Source organism: Notothenia rossii, assembly GCF_949606895.1.
Source record: "Notothenia rossii genome assembly, chromosome: 5".
Classification (NCBI taxonomy): Eukaryota; Metazoa; Chordata; class Actinopteri; order Perciformes; family Nototheniidae; genus Notothenia; species Notothenia rossii.
Genome location: NC_136903.1, coordinates 43,744,581 through 43,763,653, shown reverse-complemented (window position 1 = coordinate 43,763,653; position 19,073 = coordinate 43,744,581). Strand labels below are relative to the sequence as shown.

Sequence of the window (19,073 nt, the reverse complement as noted above, 5' to 3'; positions counted from 1 at the left end):
GGTTGTTAGGAGGGGAGGGGGCCGGGCGGTCTGACACTGCCTGTCCCCCTCCTCCAAAAGACCCTCAGCAGTGACTTATGTTCTTCACAAGAATACATTTTCTCACATTCGCTCTAGTATCTAGTACTTTTTATTTTGCTAGCTGCCATGGACACCTATTGTACTACTTGCATATATTTCTACTGTTGTTATATATTCATTAATTCTCATATATTCACCGTTTAATCTACCAGACTGCTATTTTTTTATATTTACTGTTGTGCCTTTTTTATAATTTTATAGTGTGCATTTATACATACGGTATATGTATATATTTGTTATATATTTGAATGTTTGGGACTGTGGAAAACAGCACTTGGGCCTCCCTGTTTGTACCACACACACTGAATTAATAATAAAGTTGACTTTGATTAATGTTTTTAACTTAAATGTTTCACTCTTTCAATCGTGTCAGCCAGTGCCAATGTATTTGGACTGCAAGTGAATCCCCCTGAACATCTTCTGCACTGAAGTGTTATGTTATCCTACACATAATTAAGTAATACTTTATACCAGAGGCAGGGAGCGGGGGCGCAAGTTTATTCAGTTCAGAGAGACGGAGCCCAAAAAGTGCTTTAAGTTGGCCGTGCTCAGCAGGCACATTTCAGATGTACATTTCTGTTAAGTCATTCCCAGCCGTCTGACCAATAGGACGCGGGGCAGCTCCCCGCTCAGCGTCTCAGATCCAGCACATTTTAATGAGAACCAGCTTTCTCTCTGCGGCTACTTCATCCCCCCCCTCCTTTCCTCTTCTTCTGTTGTTGGTTTCTCCCTCATCTGTCACAAAGACAGTGGTTTTACATTCTCTAAGCGGTAAATAAGCACGCTAACATATTAGCCATATCCACTTGAAGATATCCTGTTAACAGCTTGTTTTTATTTTAATTCAATTTAAATAGCTTTATTAGAATGACCATAATGACTTACAGTATTGCCAGAGCTTTGGACAATTGCGAAATCTATACATAAATATACATTGTGAATGTACTGTTACATTCATACACATTTTGAACAAATGCAAGAACAACGTGTTTTCTTTACAAGGAACACAATAAACCTTTTGAACATGAAAAACTAGAAAGATTTGAAAAATTCAAAACAAAAATGTATAATTGTATTTCATTTATTTTATTTAATGACTTGAATGCCTTGCACGCCATAATTAAATCTACATGTCAAAATGACAGCATCCATTCTTCTTCTTATCGTGTCCACAAGGCAGTCAGTTACAGGGCTTGGTTAAATGTGGTTCAGCCACAGCTGAACACATTGCTGTCCCTTCTCATTAAACTCTGCCAAGTCCGATGTTCTGCAGGGTTGCTCCAGCAGGGGGCATATCAGGAGGTGTTGCATGGTTTGTGGTTCAATGCCGCAGTCACACACAACGTCCCCGTCATTTAGGTATCCCCATTTGGCGAGAGTGGCTTTTGCACGTCCAACACCAGATCTTATTCTGTTTAGGCATTTCCACACTGCGTAGTTGGTGTCTGCTCCAGGGGGCAGTGCCTCGCTCGCCTTTAGCTCCATTGATGTTGCTGATGGGAGGTTGTCAAGTCTTTCTTCCCACCGAGTGACTCTTTCACTGCTTGTGCTCGGTGTTCCGAGGGGTGGGACGCTCTTCAGGAAACTTTTCCTGGATTTAAGGCGGCTTTTGGCTGGCACATGGCCAAAGAGAGGATGTCTTTGGTCAGTAGACTGTTGTTGGCGCTCTTTCTTGCTTGCTGCATTTCGTCGTATCTCTGGTGGGGCTATCCCTTTCAGGATGTACAGACGGCCTGTAGGTGTTGATTTCAGGCAGCCTGTGATAATGCGGCAGCTAGCATTGAGGGCGGGATCCAGCTTCTTGGCATGGGCAGCTCGTTCCCATACTGGGCAGGCATACTCAGCAGCTGAGTAGCAGAGGGCTAGTGCGGTTGACTTCAGAGTCTGTGGGTTTGCACCCCAGGTCGTGCCGGTGAGCATCCATTAAAAAATGAATATTATTGGAAAGCAGCATGAAAACTTCATCACCATCACGTGCACTATCACTGTGCATGATGCTGACCCGTGGCCGCGGATGATTCTGTCACCTAAACATATTTTATTTTGCTCATTCTCGTGTCCACAGGTTTTCCCAGGTTGCAGCTGTTCTTCCATGGCGTCTCTCAGCAGTGATGTTCCCATCCTCTCCTGCGGTGGTCTGGCTAAGCGCTGGCTGGTCCCAGGCTGGAGGATGGGATGGATCCTCATCCATGACAGGAATGATGTATTTGGATCCAAGGTACGTAGTATTTCATTACAGTTTCTCCTTTTGGAATACTGTATAAACACTCCACAAGTGTACTGTCACATGTTCCTGACTGACATGTAGTATGCTTCCTCTGCAGATTCGACAGGGTCTGGTGAAACTCAGTCAGCGGATTCTGGGGGCCTGCAGTATAATCCAGGGGGCCCTGGACAGCATCCTCAACAACACACCTCCAAGCTTCTACAGCAAAACCATAAGCTTTCTGAAGGTGCGTAATATACACATATATAAACACTGTATGATTTCCTGCCCACACATGTTTGGCAGCTGACCTGAATACTGCTATTTGTAAAAAGCCCAACTACTCCACCTTGCCATGCATACTTGATGAACTTGCATGAACTTTACATTTTGAGTACAATTTTCAGACTCTGCAGCATATAATTAGAAGCACTTTATACATTTAAAACATTTTTTATAGAAAATGTTCTCCCGCGATTAAATTGTCCTTTAAACATAAGTTCAATGTTTTTATGTTTTTCTTATATGAATGTTTTTCACCCTCAGACCAACTCTGAGATTTGTTTCAATGAGCTGAGCACCGTGCCTGGCCTAATCCCCATCATGCCTTCAGGAGCAATGTACCTCATGGTCAGTTGGAACATTTGCTCAATTGAGTTATTTTAAGCATGTCATTTCAGGGTTGTTTATACATAATTTTTACCTTATATGTATTTGATGCAGGTGTTTAAAAGTAGGATTTTAGAAAAGTTTATCAGAAAAAAATGCACGTGAATCATCATTCTATAGTACTTAACGACATATTTTTTGAGGTTTGAATATGAATTTGCGGTTCTTATAATGTGTGTCCAGGTGGGGATTGACATGGATCGGTTTCCAGACTTTAAGAACGATGTGGACTTCACCGAGCGTCTGGTGACCGAGCAGTCGGTCTTCTGTCTGCCTGCTTCAGTAAGACAACTTTTTCTGTCAATATGTCAAAACACTTGCATTTAGAATAAAATTAAAACACGTTTGTGATCCTTTTCATGCCTGAAAGTAACCGCGTTGTGTCCTCACCCAGGCCTTTGAGTACCCCAACTACTTCCGTATCGTGGTGACGGTGCCGGAGGAGATGATAGTGGAGGCTTGCAGTCGGATCAGGGAGTTCTGCCAGCGCCACAATCGAGCCGGCAGCACTGAGAGCACCGATCTGGACCATTGAAGCTGCAGGGCTAATGCCTGGATGTTGTTGAGACCAAATGATGAAATATTTGTCTGTCTTCCCACAAACTGAGCTGGAAGCAGCTTTGAAATCTCATTCCACCGTGTAATGAAGTAAAAGTACTTGTGATGTCAAACCTGTGTTAACAATTTCATCACCGTGGCAGAAAAAGCTTAGATGCAACAAATTGGATGGTCCCTTGATGGTGTAATTTTTTATATAAACCATATGAAATAAGCTTAATATTTATATTTTATACATGCAACGCATATACCTTGTTCTTGTGTATTTATATAATTTGTGTAGTGCTTTGTGTGTAATGTAACCTCCTGCAGTGCATGCTGTCTTGTTTGTTCCCACAGTTAGGTGAAGAAAATATATATTTGACGATCCATTTTTTATAGACGTTATCTTTTGATAATGTTCTGTATTCTTTGCTTGTGATAGAAAACGACTTTCGGCATGGACTCTATTGTTATTTCTTATATTTGTTTGTTTATTTCACTTGATAAAAACATGTTGACATGACTCTGAAAGTCAGTATTTTTCACACAAAACACACATACCCATAGAGGAGTGTACTGGTACCAGATGTGGAAAAAGTACTCAGATCCTTTACTTAAGTAAACGTACTAATACCACAGTCTAGACATACTCTATTACAAGTAAAAGTCCTGAGTCGAGAAGGATACTTAAGTTAAAGTACTATTATCAGCTAAAAGTACTCAATTATCAAATTGAAAAGTACTCATAGTGCAGAATGCTTCTTATAAAAGCATGGTATTATTATAGAATATTATTCAGTTTTTATAGATATGTAAAGTCATTTTATATTGTATTCGTAATAGTAAGAGTATAAATTAGCAGAACCGCTTCTAACAGGTTCTAAAATGTTATTTTTACAGACCATAATCCTTTATTACAAATGAGCTTCAGAGAGCTTTTCAATATGTGCAACATATAACACTTAGATTCTCTTCTTCCATTTTCTATTGGAGTCTTACGTAACTATCTATACAACTGCACACACATAATAATAATAATAATAATAATAATAATAATAATAATAATAATAGATTTAATTTGTTAGCGCTTTTACAGGTGCTCAAAGACGCTTTACAGATAATAGTGAAGAAAAAATAAAAGAGAAGAAAGGAACAACAAATAAATATATAGTTAAAGTTAAAGTCAAATAATACAAAAACAATCACACATGAAAAGCCAGATTGAAGAGGTAAGTTTTTGTGAGTTTTTTGAAGGTGGTGAGGTCAGTGCAGTCTCTGATGGGTTGTGGGAGTGAGTTCCAGAGGGAGGGGGCAGCGACGGAGAAGGCTCTGTCCCCCCAGGTCCGGTGATTGGTGCGGGTGGGGATGGATAGGAGGTTGGCTTCTGATGAGCGGAGGCAGCGGGAAGGGGTGTGGTGGTGCAGCAGGTCTGTGAGGTAGGGGGGGGGCCTGGTTGTTGAGGGCTTTGTAAGTAATGAGGAGGACTTTGAAGTGGATTCTTTGACAGACGGGGAGCCAGTGGAGGTTCTGGAGGATGGGAGCGATGTGGTCTTGGGAGCGGGTGTGGGTGAGGAGGTGGGCATCAGAGTTCTGGATATGTTGGAGTTTATTGAGGAGGTTGGATGGTATGCCATAGAGGATGCTATTGCAGTGGTCGAGTCGTGAAGTGATGAATGCATGAATCAGGGTTTCAGCAGCAGAGGAGGAGAGTGATGGGCGGAGACGGGCAATGTTTTTGAGGTGGAAAAAGGCGGTCCTGGTGATGTGATTTACGTGCTGGTTGAATTTGAGCTGACTATCGAAAATGATTCCGAGGTTGCAGATGTGAGGGGGGGGAGATAGAGTGTGGCTGTCAATGGTGAAGTTGAAATTCTGGATGTCTTTGTTACAGGATGGGGGGCCGATGATTATGATGTCTGATTTGGCACTGTTCAGTTGGAGATAGTTTGTTTGCATCCATGCTTTTATTTCTGAGAGACAGTTGGTGAGAGTAGAGTGTGTTGATGGGGTGATGGTTTTTGTTGAGATATAAAGTTGGATGTCATCGGCGTAGCAGTGAAATTGAAGGTTGTGGCGACTAATTATTTTGCCAAGGGGGAGCATGTAAAGGATGAAGAGGAGGGGGCCAAGCACCGAACCCTGGGGGACGCCTTGGGACAGAGGAGCAGTGGAGGAGGTGCAGTTGTTGATGTTGATAAACTGATGTCTGTCGGTGAGGTAGGATTTCAGCCAGGAGAGTGCAGTGTCAGTGATGTTGAGTGATGATTCGAGGAGGGACAGCAGGATGGTGTGGTTGATGGTGTCGAATGCTGCGGTGAGGTCGAGGAGGATGAGTATGTTCAGGTTGCCGGAGTCAGAGGAGAGGTGGAGGTCGTTTGTGATTTTCAGAAGAGCTGTTGCTGTGTTGTGTACATGACTGTATACATGTAGACACAAGGGTCTGGCTCCTCCATAAACATGTGACTCTTCTAAAATATAGAAAGGTTTTCTGTATGGAAGCTGAGTGAGGATGAACAGATACTGTAAACCACTTTACATTCATGGTCCCCAGAGGCCATCATCAGCGGGACATCTCTAAGCGGTTTACCAATCAACAGAGCCGACATTAAAGGTCCCATGTCATGGCCATTTCTACTGATCATAATTCCATTGTTGAGGTATACTAGAATAGATTTATATTGTGCAATTTTCCAAACTCATATAGGTTTCTCATACAGCATCTCTGTATAGTATGTGTATTCACTCTCTGTCCTAAACGGCTTGTTGGAGCTCCTGCCCCCCCTCCCTGTGAGCCCAGTGTGCTCCGATTGATCAGCTCGGCCACTATGTTCTGATTAGTCAACCACCAGAGAGGCTCCGCCCAGGTCTAACAGTGCTTTTTTCGGCTCGCTCTGAGCGGAACATCAGTCTTACGATGGCGTCGGTACAGCCGTATATGTTATACGCTAACTAATCGAACTGTACCTACAACTGTTGTTATTTAGGTACACTTGTGGAAACCGCGCCATGATGCCTACCGAAGTGGAAAACGTCTGTTGCAAAGAAATTAGAAAGGTAGCCTAGCTGACAGTTACAACATTATGTAGCCAGCTAGCTGAAAACACCAACAGTAGCACACAACATTATATGCCATTGCCAAGATATACACCATACATACCCCCCACCCATAGAACCTCCATAGCATGTACAGATTCGATTATAGACCTTTGAGGCGTAGAACGGAAGAAGAGTAAGTTATTTTTACCTGTAATAAACTACTACTGTGTTTGATGAAAAATCAAATCGTGGTTTGCTATATGAATGATATGTTAGGAGCAAATAATTCATTCAAGAAACGCTACTAAGTATTTCCATCAAACTTTATTTTTTAGAAATGTACAAAATGAACATGTTTAAATATACATATAGGAGAAGGGGGTAAGTTGAGCCATGGGTAAGTCGAACCACCCCCTGTAACCAGGCAACGCCTTATAGTTGTAATCACGTGACCAGAAATTATGCAAGCTCCACCCATTTCTCATTGCCTGTGAAAGAGAGATACTCATTGTGGTCTGGTAAGTAAACATTTTTACAAAAAAACGTTTTTTGCTTGTCAAAGTACATTTTCTAGATGTCAGCTATATCGGCTGTCATGTCAAATGTCAAATCATTAAGCTAAAGATGACTGAATTGTAATGCTAGGCTATTTTTTCTAAAATGGTGGCTATGGGGTAGAGTGAACCATGGGCCTTGCGGTAAGTTGAGCCAGTTTTTCAATGGAGAAATGAATGAAAGTAGGCCAAGTTGATAATAAGAGCTCATTGTAGGCTACATTTAAAGTTGCATTTACCCTGTGTTTGATTGGTAAGATGTATACAATTGTATCACCATTTGTATGATTACTTTTCCTTTTAACATGTTAAAAATAAATCAATCAATTCAATCGAAATTTATATTAAAAATATTTGAAAAACTAAGCTTGTATTTGGTTTGTTATTTATTGTTTATAGTCACCTTTAAGATTTGTTGTAGGTATGCCCAGTTTTGAACAGGTATGCCCAGGTTTGAACAGTGGTTCAATTTACCCCCTGACCTGGATCAACTCGTGAACAACAACAAAAAGCTGGTGTTTTATCCAGTTTGTACACAACGATGGAGAAACTTAACAAGCAGCAGTGGTCCACTGAAGAGACCAGCTACCTACTGGAAATCTGGGGGGTATACTATGAAGCTGGTTCAACCTAACCTGGATATGTTTGAGTTAGCCGGTTGGCCTAATCCAAAACATACGCGCTCTCGCTAAACGGTACTATGACGCGGGTTATCAAGTGGACCGCTCAAGCCAGCCGTGTCCTATCTAGTTAGGTGCGCGTTCACATGAAAGGGGTGGTATTTGGAGCATTCAACCAATCACAAACATGGAGAAGCGTACTGACAGTGCAGCGTCATACTTCCTGAACGAAAAGTCAACTATAATATCAGACATATGAAGAAGTTAAACTTTAAACATCCATGACTTAAACACTTTATCCAGGATAAAAGCCACAAAGCTGCACCTGCAAGGTGAATACAGCTGCTAAAAGAAAAAGTTTTTGAATGCGTACATTAACAGGTTTATGATATCACTGCCCCGTCTAAGACACGAGTGGATCTGACTTTAATTACATTTGACTCGAGTGTTTCGTCAACTTAATGTGTTGCTTTAAATAATACTTCTGCATACAGTATGTGACACTGTGAGTGTTGCACGGCCAGATACGGCTCAGCTGACTCAGATAAGGAAATATATGATACATTATGATGTGATATGCCTGTATGTGACTGTACTTAATGTTACTCTGATCCGGTTACTTATGTTGTGGCAGATATTTAAGTAAGCTTTCTTAACGCTAATGTTATAATAGTCAGATTGCTCTGAAGATGGGAGGTGATATTCTATTAATGTTCACATTCACACAGTCGGTGATGTTTGCCGGCCGTCTTTACTGCAACGGCAGCTTTTCTGTATTTCCTTTCTCCTGTAATGTGACTTGATCGCTTTAAACTCCGCACACTGAGCTCTGATTGGTCAGCAGGCAGTGCTTTCACTGAGTTGAGCTCTTAGCCTGCAACCTAACCTGCTCCGGGGCAGGTTAGCCGCACAGCCTAAGTTACCATGGAGATCTAGCCTGCTAAAAAGAGAACCAGCTTCGTAGGACCGGAAACCCAGAGTTTTCCCTGAATTTAGCCGGCTAAGCGAAAATCCTGCTTCGTAGTATACCCCCCTGGTCTTCCGAAGAGGAACAGAGGAAGCTGGAGCACGATCGGCCATTGTTGTTGTTTTCGGTGTGAGCTGTGAGGGGTTTCCGCGTGGTTTGGCTTTATGACGCAGGCACGCAAACGGTTACGTCATGACGCAAACGATGACGCAATGACCAACTGTTAGAAATTTAAATCAATGTTTTAATGGGGAAATGTAGTTTAAACATGCCGTCAGTTTTAATGCTCTTTTATACTGAAAAACAAGAAATTCTTGTGCACAAGCAGTTAAGCTTTTATTCTGAAAATCCTTCATCTACGGTTAGCATTTAGCATGTGGCTAATATACGATTTCCTAAAGAGGTGAATTTAGTAGCGAAATGATATGGAGTGGTGCAAACCGAAGCCTACTGATTTAACACTACAACTATAGATGTCGAGATACTACCATGCTGAATATTAAATGAAGGTACAGTTTATTTGAATACATTATTGTTTACAGACGAGAGTAGCATGTGACAACATCCGGAATGACCGGAAACCAAACGAGCCGAGAAGTATTTTTTAGAGTATTGATTACAGCGTTTAGAATGTGTTAAATGAAAAGTGATGAAAGAGAATATGAGGAGAAAAGGCGTGTTCAGCATATATTGGATGTGAAAGGAGCCAATCCTCTGTTTAAATGCAACAAAGGACATTGGAGACGAGGCGAGCCGGCAGGCGGGGAGGAGCCAACAGAGTATACATAACAGCACCGGAGGAGAGATCCACCTCTTGGCTTCCCTAACGAGGAGCGGATCACAGCTGTTTGTCTGACTGAACAATATCATGCTTGTCACCAACCCGCGCCTTTTTTAATTAAAGTACCCAATTGAACTTTCACAGAGACTCCATTTAGTCTCCTTTTAAAGCTTCTCTCCTGGACGGGAGAATAACGAACACAGTTTACAATCTGGTGACCCTGACGTGATCCCGCTGACCGAGGAGAGAAAACCAACCGGCTGTTTCCTGGAGACGCTTGCAGCCATTCGACACACAAGAGCTCAAATCAATCGGTACGAAGATGCCTGTTATGACAAAGATTCTTCACTAGTTAAACTAGGCAATGTTAGATTTGTGTGTTTGACGGCAGCCGGCTGATCCTGAAAATAGCTGTGCATTTTAATGTTAAAACAACCCAAATTGATAAAATAATCACTCTAAAACACGAGGCGTTGTTTTGTCACAAGCAGGGTGAGTTCACACTTTCTTTTGTTCCATTAACACTGCATGCTATTAACCATGTGTGGGTGTTACATTTTAAATATAAATGTGTGTGGACATTGTACTTCGGATAGGTGCCTTGCTGTTTTCACGTAGGTGTCTCTTGTTAAGCTCGTAGTTAGTTAGCCTATGACGTAAGGGTATATAGCCCATTTGACGATTTTTGTTAAGATCTGGAGACATAGCGAATCGGTTAAGGGCCGAGTAAGTGAAAACCAGCAGGGCATAGTGAATCAACTCAGGGTTAAGTAACCGAAGTCAGTGCTTTAAAGAAAGTCCTTTTCAAGAAAAGGCTTGGTTAAGGTCTAAGCCTTTATCAGTGGTTAAAACTGTTCTGTTTTAAACAAGATATTGCAGGTGGGTTACGGTAATCGGAATTACAACAGCAGTGCAGTAATAAGACGACGGTCTATTGTTAGTTGCTGATAGGTCTCCATATTGGTCCCGGTTTGGCGTGCCCAAATAGCAACAGTTAACCATAGTCGACTATGAAGTCAAATATTACGTGAACAGGTTTATAGCTAGTGCGTAAGGGTTCCTAACTTTAAGTGATGATATCAATAACATAAAGCCCATAGTCGACTATAAAGTCAAATATTACGTGAATAGGTTTATAGCTAGTGCGTAAGGGTTCCTAACTTTAAGTGATGATATCAATAAGATAAAGCCCATTTTTGTTCATAGTAAACGAGATAGAAATGTTGTTATTTTAAACTAAGTGTTGTTTTGGCTTGGATTTCAGGGTTTATAATACCACACCAGTGGTTTACTTTGTTACGGTTCGTTTAAAGATCACCTCGCCATTGTTTAAACTCCCACCTGAGAGCCGCATGGACAAATCTCTTTGTCTACAGGTCAGAGTGCGAAATAATCGGGTGCCATCTTGTTTACACCCCACATGTGGAAAAACAAAGACAGGGCAATCGCCATTTCGTGAAATGCAAATTCAAAGCACTCCTTTCTTTGTTCTTATGCAGCTGGTTTCACTCCAATGAGGCATTTTCCTGACCTCCATCTTGTGAAGAACGAATAATACTTCTTGTCACAGTTGGAACTAGAAGGCTGAATCAATTTTTGGATATTAAAGGGAAGGATTGTTGTATTTTCAAAGTTTTGAAGTATTGCTGCTGGCAAAAGTGTATTGGCGGATTATTGATCTAATTCTGCTGGCAAATGTGTTTTGGCGGTTTTTGAAATATTCCTGGTTGCAAATGTGTTTTGGCGGTTACGTGCTGTGTTGTTTAACCATAGTGTAATGTTCTTCCTATTTTAAAGATACTTTTAAGGAAAATAAGTTTCTCCTTGTTAAAAACAACTCAGTTTTGCAACAGCTATTCCCTAGTGGATTAAGCTAGGAAATTAAAATAGCGCACTCTGGTGGTAGTACAGAATTATTACACAAATAGAAGAAACACCGTACCATGTGAAGTATAATTAAAAATAAATTTTAAGTGTTAAATAAACATAAGCTTGATCGCCAGAATAGAATTGCAAAGTGGTTTCAAATTATAAGATGAGAAACTTTGCATAATAACATAACCTAGACTGTAGAATATTCAAACACCACTTTATTGAAACTAACACAAGTTGAGACATTTGCACAATTTCATACACTTCGGTATGCACTGTACACAGTGGATTTAGATTTTTACCACAGATTTCTATTTTCATATTTAAAAGTCAAAACCATACTGTACACTGTACACTTTTTTTTTTTAACAATTTCAAATTTGCACAAATTTTATATTTTAATTTACTTTAATAATATTGAACTTTCTAAAAAAAAAAAAAAACAACAACCCTGATTTACAGTTTTTCTCAATCGCTAAACCCACTTTTTAGAATCTAAATTCATTTCTTCAAAACAAGAGCATAGCCATCTAAACAGAAACACACTTGCCATAACTCTGAATATCTTTTGCAAAATGCACTTACATGACCAAAACTGAAAATACTGGTCACAAAAAAGAATAAGTCGATCGAAACAGAACAAATTGTCCTCTAATGAGACAAATGTGTTTTCATAACTGAAACTCCGGTCACCATAATAACCCATTCTACCATAACAATATACATTTCTTGCAAAGTGCTCTAAGGCACTCAAAACTAAAAATACCCCTTCCAAAACCAGATACCTTCTCCAAAAACAAACATTTGTCAGCTCATGAGAAGACTATTTGAACAGTCATTACTAAGTGGCACACTAAATACTGACTACAATCATCAATACACAAACCTCAAGCTATCGATATTGGAAACTGAACGGAAAACTGACAAGTTGGGAGAAACAAACTTACATATAGGAAAAACAGAGTCTTACTGTAACTATGCCATTGTTTTTATTGTCTCATTTTCAGAAGAGCACCGTAACAGAAACAAAAGATGAATAGCAATACACTGGAAAAAAATAACATGGGTAAATGATGTAAATCAGCAGTAAAGCAGAGAATGAGATCTATATAACTTTACTGATCTGCTCTTTGGCGTCTGTCTGGCCACATAGCCTCATCTACGTCACAGCGTATGTCTTCCCTTGCAAGGCAGCGTGGGAAATATCTCCTTGCGTGTCGACACCACCCTTGACAGGATCCCGCAGAGATGTCCCGACAGCCAGCATTCATTGCGTCCAAAAGGGGCATTCTGTCATGAGGATGATGGTCATAAACCTTCCATCTCCAGGCAGAGAAGAACTCCTCAATGGGGTTTAGAAATGGGGAGTATGGAGGGAGGAACTCCATGGCCATGTGTGGATGAGCCTCAAACCATGCCCTCACGTCACGAGAGTGGTGGAATGCCACATTGTCCCATATGACCACGTGAACCGACCTCACTTGATCCCTCTCTTCTGGTGGCACAAGTCCGTCATACAGGACATCCAGGAAGGCAAGGACACGTTGCGTGTTATATGCTCCCATTAAAGGGATGTGAGCAAGGACGCCTTGTGTCGAGATAGCCGCACACAATGTTATGTTTCCTCCCCTTTGGCCTGGAACAAAGACTGTCGCTCTTTGCCCAATAAGGTTCCTCCCACGTCTCCTCACTTTGGAGAGGTTGAAGCCTGCTTCATCCACATATACAAAAACATGTGGTAATGCATTGCCTTCCAGCTCCATCATTCGCTAAAGAAAATGAAACAAACAGAGGACCGTTTTACATTACTGTAAGCAGTCAGACATACTAAAAATATAGGCAAGCCATCAGTGTGATTGAGGTCCTTACCTGTACATACCGGTGCCTTAAATCCTTCACACGGTCAGAGTTGCGTTCAAAAGGAACCTTATAGATCTGTTTCATTCTGAGGTGTTGCCTCTTTAACACCCGGTCAATGGTTGCAACACTTATAGACTGAATGTTACTGAAGACATCCTGGTCTGCAATTATTCTGGCCTGAATCTCCCTTAAGCGGATTTCATTGTTGGCCACAACCATATCAACAATGGCAGACTCTTGTTCTGGAGTAAAGGCCTTTCGTCTGCCACCAGAGCGGGGTGCTCTTTCAGTTCTATCAATAAATATTTGAGAATGTTATGTACTGTAATATAAAAACAGTGATCGAAACCTACATCAAAATAGAAATGCATGAAGTGCTGTAAAAAAGGGTTACAGTAGCTTACCTATTTTCGTGCCTGAAGATCCTAATAATGGATGCCACTGTTGATCTCGGTATATTGGGCTGAACCCTTTGGCCAGCCTCACTGAGGGACATGCCATGGTTTATGACGTGGTCCACAATAGTTGCACGGGTGTTGTCCGAAACTACTGTTCGCATTGGTCCCCTTTCAACTCTTCCACCACGCATACGTACAGCCCTCCCTCTTCCTCTCTGAACATGAGGGTTCCCTCTTCCTCTCTGAACATCAGCTCTCCCTCTTCCTCTCTGAACATCAGCTCTCCCTCTTCCTCTCTGAACATCAGCCCTCCCTCTTCCTCGCTGAACAACAGGGTTCCTTCTTCCTCTCAGAGCTCCTCTACCTACTCGATCAGCCATTTTGTTTACACAAACATCTTACTGAAGTGAGGGAGGTCTTTTATAGGATTCTCACTAATTACAATTACTATAGGAAATTCATTGATGTCAGCTGTGAGCAATTCATTTACATGGAAGTGAAGTACTCAATTCACCCCAATACAAAAAAAAACATTTCTCAATGTGCAAAAAGGAAAAGACCACAATTACTGACTGTAAAAATGTTGTATCAGCTATAGCTAATCCTCCCCATATGAACATCTCAAAGACCTATGCAAGTCATATCAACACTATTATAGCTTTACCGGCACCATTTAAAAAAATATTTTAAGTACAGTCATGCAAATTCTATCATGTAAATGTTTTCAATGTAACATCATTACTGTAAGGTATACAGTACATTCCATGGAGTTACCTTTTTCAATGGGGTGATTGACTGATAACAAGTGTTAATATTTTGCACATCAAGTGTCAATTAGTGTAGCTATGGTCTAAGTTTATGAGGAAGTGTTATCCACTGTGAGAAGATTATTTGTTGTTTTGTAGACATGAGTTACACAACAGATTTTTGATCTTTGTGTAGAGAATTGTAACTTCAGTTAGAGAATTGTGTGATCTGTTTTGCAAAACACTGCTTAGCATCTGCATTTTGTGTGATATCAATGAGAAATGGTATACTGTTGTAGAGAAATGGTTTTCTGTTTCGATGGCTGTGCTGTTGGTTTGATGAAAGGAATTTTGATTCTAAATAGTGGGTTTAGCGATTGAGAAAAACTGTAAAGTTAAGATCGGATGACATAGGATATTATTTATCAGGAACAAAGGTGCTAGTCGGAGGATTAGTGCTTCAATCTTTGATAACTTCATAATTTCATTCGAATAGGAAGAGAACATGCCACTTAAACAAACTAAGTTGAGACTAGACGCAGAGCCAGGCTCAACAGCAGATATCAAGGGAAGGATAAAAATCAGATCAGATGCTATAACAGTTCCAAATCTTAGACAAAAGACATGGAACCACATGGAGAAACTGTTGGAACAATGGCAAACGAGAGGACTGTATCCAGCTGATGATCAACCTGGACCAACGAAAGCCCATAGAAAAGCTGTAGTTGAACATGAGAATGCTGAATACCTACAACAGGAAAAAGCATGGATCAAAGCCGGACAACCCTCTTGGTATGGACCTGAAAACATTGCTATGAACAGAGCTGAAAAAAGAAAATCTAGAGTTACAAGTCTGGTACTCCATCTAAAATATGTCAGCCAAGAATCAACGAAAAGCATGTATGTGGCTCAAGGAGCAGAGCTCACAACAAAGGAAGATAAGAAAGAAAAGACAGAAGAAGCTCCAGTAATCCAACCTTCAAAGCTCATTCCAAGCCTGACAGATGCGCCTCCTCCCTACATGACAGAAGAATACAGTTTCTTTCAACCCCAAATACAAGCTCCAACTCTAGGTGTTTTAGGAGGAGTATTGGAGGAGGACGGTCTCCCCACAGCTACACGTGTCAAAGACTTGGAGTATGAGGTAAGACTCCTATCTGGTGAGCTCAACAGAAGATTGGAAGAACTAGGCATAAGAATGGAAGAGGAGCTCAACAGAAATATGGAAGACCTCAGCAAAAGTATGGAAGCACAACTCAAGAGAAGAGAAGGCGAAGGTTCTCCAGACACCACAACCGTAACTGAAGCTGGAAGACTCAGGAACTGCTCAACACTCATGCTACCGCTGATAGCGGCTGGAGAAGGAGGATTGAAATACCAATCATGGACTCACAGAGACATGGAAGCATTAGCGGCAAAACTACCTCCACTTACACAAGGAGGTCAGAAGTGGGTGAATGATCTGGAGAAATACACAGTCCAAGACCACCTGTGCTTGGGAGACATGAGGGCTGCTTGGACGGATAGAAGGAAGAGTAGAGGCAAGAGCAGTGGATTCCAAGGCCAAATGCACCAACTCTCCAGATTACATTTTCTTCAACAAAGTCAGGTCGAGGTATTGGGCTGCCATTCGTCAAATCTACCCAACAACACAGAGTTGACATGCCCTCAACAGCCTGAGAAAAGAACCGGGGGAAGACATGTATGCCTTCCTGAAGAGATGTGAAGGAGTGTGGGAGGACTGCACTGGAGAACGACATGACGTTTCACCGTCTGTCGTAATGCTGTGGAAGAACGCGGTCATTAACGCCCTTCCCCAATCAGTGCAGGCAAGCCTGGGAGATGTGGTGGTATTAGACGCTATACCCATTGAAGAATGGAGACAACATCTCATTTACCACGATATGAAATACCAAGCAACCCAGAGGGAAAAAGACGAAGAAATTAAAACATTACAACTAAGACTCTTGAAGATACAAATGGCTGAGAAAGATACCGAAGCTAATACAAACAAGAAAGCGGCAAGGCAAATGGCAGCTACATCAGAGAAGGCAGGGCAGATTCCTCCAACAATTCAAGCTCAGGAAGAACCAGAGAATGCAGGGCAGACATCTCAAACAGTTGAATCTCAGATAGTGCCAGAAAATCAGATGGAGAACCAACAACCAGGAGGTTTCCGAGGAGGCAGAGGCAGAGGAAAAGTTCTCCGGTTCGAGGGATGCTGCATATGCAATCAGCTGGGCCATTGGGCTAGAGATTGTCCACAACAACAAATGAAATACCCACCACATGCACCAAACAACGGCCCACCATGCAGTTTCCATGATGACGACGGAGGCAGGGGGTCCCAGAGATGTCAAAGACGCACAGGATTTCCAAACATGAACCAAATGCCACTGACAGCCTGGTATCATCCACAACAATGAGGAAGCTTAGAGGACCAGACCATCAGGTGATGCATCTTCAGCACTAGAGTATTTAGAAAACCAGCTACATAGAGCCACATATGTCACCACAGGAGGGAGAGGTTGAATGTTATTTAAAAGATAGTGAGTAGAATATTGCATTTACACAGAGCATCCACCAATTAGAAGTAGCAGAGTAGAACATTTAGCAGACTATTTTTGTAATTATGAGAAGGAAAATACATTACGAGTGATGTTGTTCCCCCTCACATAAAACTATTGTGTCCACACACCTAGTGAGGTCAAGAAGACGGGCTTCCACCCAAAATATGCAAGGGGCGGCGATACACCTGACGTGAAGCTGTCCAGACCTAAAAACAGAAACTCGATTCTGCTGTGGTGAAGTCTGGCTACAAAGGGAGGTGTCCGATAGGGTCGCTTGTCTCAAACCAGTGAAGAAGTCAACAAGAACCCAGCAGAACTAGAGAGTGACTGTTAGTGGGAGAACTGTGACGGAGCGACAGAGACTGGCCCAACATTTTCCAGCCAGTACATAGATAGACCCCGTCAGAAGACCGGGGCTGTGTTTAAAGGGGAACTTCATTTATTCTTAGCCAGAAGTGCAGTTTTTAATCAAACAATTATGTGATTTATGGAGTCAGATTACATTTTTCTCATAAACACAATTTTATAATCGGTCTGAAGTATCTGTTTTAAGGCATGAGCCGCAGATTAAATAACATAACACTGATTAAGAGCTTGGATGAAGAAGTTGTAGGGTTTTTACAACAGTTTCAAGAATCAGTCTTTATTTGTTTATTCTTGAGTAACTTTACTGATTTATAGTGTAGTGCGTAAGGCAATATCTCATTTGAGTGAGGGGCACTAGCCCTTCATGCAGGTCACTCTCTGTGAGAATAGTTCATATTTTCCCTCCAGTTTGGAGAAAGATTATTTTATCATATGTTAGTTCAGCAGTATTAACCAATCCTCTAATCCTAGAATTATTGAGACGCATTAGCAACACCAGGGGTATTGTTTTTCGCAGCAACGATGATGCATAATACCATGAAAAAAGCCATTATTGAAACAAGTACACTATTAGAAGTGCTAATGGAAAATGTTTTGTGAATATGCATTTATGCCATCAGAAAGCCATACATCATATTATATTTTTGTACGCCTTGTGGGTACACGGAGAATTTATATTTATTTAATGCAACGTTATGGGTTTTACATGTCCTGTTCATAATACGGTAATCATTGCAATATTAATTGAGCATTTTATGCTCAAAGGAGGGCGTGTCATGATTATACAGATATGTTGATTCGGTGACGTTGTAGTTAATAAATAATAAAATGTAGTCAACAATAGGTCTCATAACAACAAGAGGTATGCCGAAGCTTGGGCCTTCTCCAAGGAGGGAGTGGTTCAGTTTTAGATATTAGACAAATAGAAGTGGATGAATATGTCAGAACTCTGAGTAATATTATGCAAGTTTTGTCTACACAGCAGGCTAGGAAAACTACAGAGATACCAGACGAGACACCAGAAGAGACTCCTGTTCGGCCAGGTGATTGGGTGAGGGTGAATGTTCACAAAAGACAGTGGGCTCATCCCCGGTGGACGGAAGCCTGAAAAGTTGTAACAAACTTCACACGCGCTCCGGTTTAAAGGTAAAGAAAAAGGAGCAAATTGACACCACCTAACACATTGTCACCCTTCACTGGCAACTTCTAGAACATTATTGGGAGTTAGGACTGATTTGGCAGAGCTGGAACAAAACAATAAATAGAAATAAGATAAAGATAGCTCAAAAGACAAATTGTCTATAGATTTTTATAGATTGTACATTAATGTGAGAACCTATTTTTTTTGTTTTACATCTGAAAAAGAGTCCAATTTTTTGAATGTCATTTTTGGACTCATTATTTAAATTCTGTAACGGACACAACCAGGGATAACATAGAGATGATGACGAGAACAAAGCCAAACCCAATTGTGGGGTCCCCTAGGGATAAGAGTCAGAATTGCATTGTTGATTGTGCTCATTACACTTGGCACCTTGTTGGTTGGATGGGGAGTACAATATCAAGTAAAACATGGAACCATTAGTTCACTCATAGAGAATGCCCACATCACTAACAAGACTCCAGCTGTGTTTCACAGACTTTCACTTATCCCCAGAGGCAAAAGATCAGCTGAGCAAAAAGAGGAGGAGTTAGAAATACTCGTTCCCAAACAAGAGGCGGTTATAATCAAGATGATTCACCCCCCCTATATGCAGTTCTTGTATCAAATGATGAGATGGGTTTAAGTGATCGGGATATGTAAGTG

The 19,073-nt window shown here is 41.2% G+C and overlaps 2 protein-coding genes across 2 annotated transcripts in view; one reads left to right on the top strand and one right to left on the bottom strand.

Annotated features, from left to right (window-relative positions):
- tat (tyrosine aminotransferase) overlaps window positions 1–4,019 on the top strand; it is a 10,559-nt gene extending 6,540 nt beyond the window's left edge. The window contains exons 8-12 of the mRNA XM_079685249.1: window positions 2,147–2,299; window positions 2,406–2,534; window positions 2,834–2,917; window positions 3,140–3,238; window positions 3,351–4,019. Coding sequence (XP_079541375.1) covers window positions 2,147–2,299; window positions 2,406–2,534; window positions 2,834–2,917; window positions 3,140–3,238; window positions 3,351–3,491 — 606 coding nt within the window. The 3' untranslated portion in view covers window positions 3,492–4,019. The remainder of the gene's footprint in view (window positions 1–2,146; window positions 2,300–2,405; window positions 2,535–2,833; window positions 2,918–3,139; window positions 3,239–3,350) is intronic.
- A 7,767-nt stretch (window positions 4,020–11,786) lies between these two features.
- On the bottom strand, window positions 11,787–14,721 carry LOC307042099 (uncharacterized protein). Its single transcript, XM_079685815.1, has 3 exons — window positions 13,591–14,721; window positions 13,196–13,478; window positions 11,787–13,095 (listed from the first exon to the last, which is right to left on the bottom strand). The coding sequence occupies exons 1-3, from the start codon at window positions 13,962–13,964 to the stop codon at window positions 12,442–12,444; spliced, it is 1,311 nt and encodes a 436-aa protein (XP_079541941.1). The 5' UTR covers window positions 13,965–14,721; the 3' UTR covers window positions 11,787–12,441.
- Window positions 14,722–19,073: the final 4,352 nt, after the last annotated feature.

Excerpts from the sequence above, each read along its gene's own strand:
- LOC307042099 (XM_079685815.1), bottom strand. The coding sequence starts at position 13,964 with ATGGCTGATCGAGTAGGTAGAGGAGCTCTGAGAGGAAGAAGGAACCCT. Across the intron at positions 13,479-13,590 it reads ATCTTCAGGCACGAAAATAG|AACTGAAAGAGCACCCCGCT; the intron begins GTAAGCTACTGT and ends ATTTATTGATAG. Across the intron at positions 13,096-13,195 it reads TAAGGCACCGGTATGTACAG|CGAATGATGGAGCTGGAAGG; the intron begins GTAAGGACCTCA and ends CATTTTCTTTAG.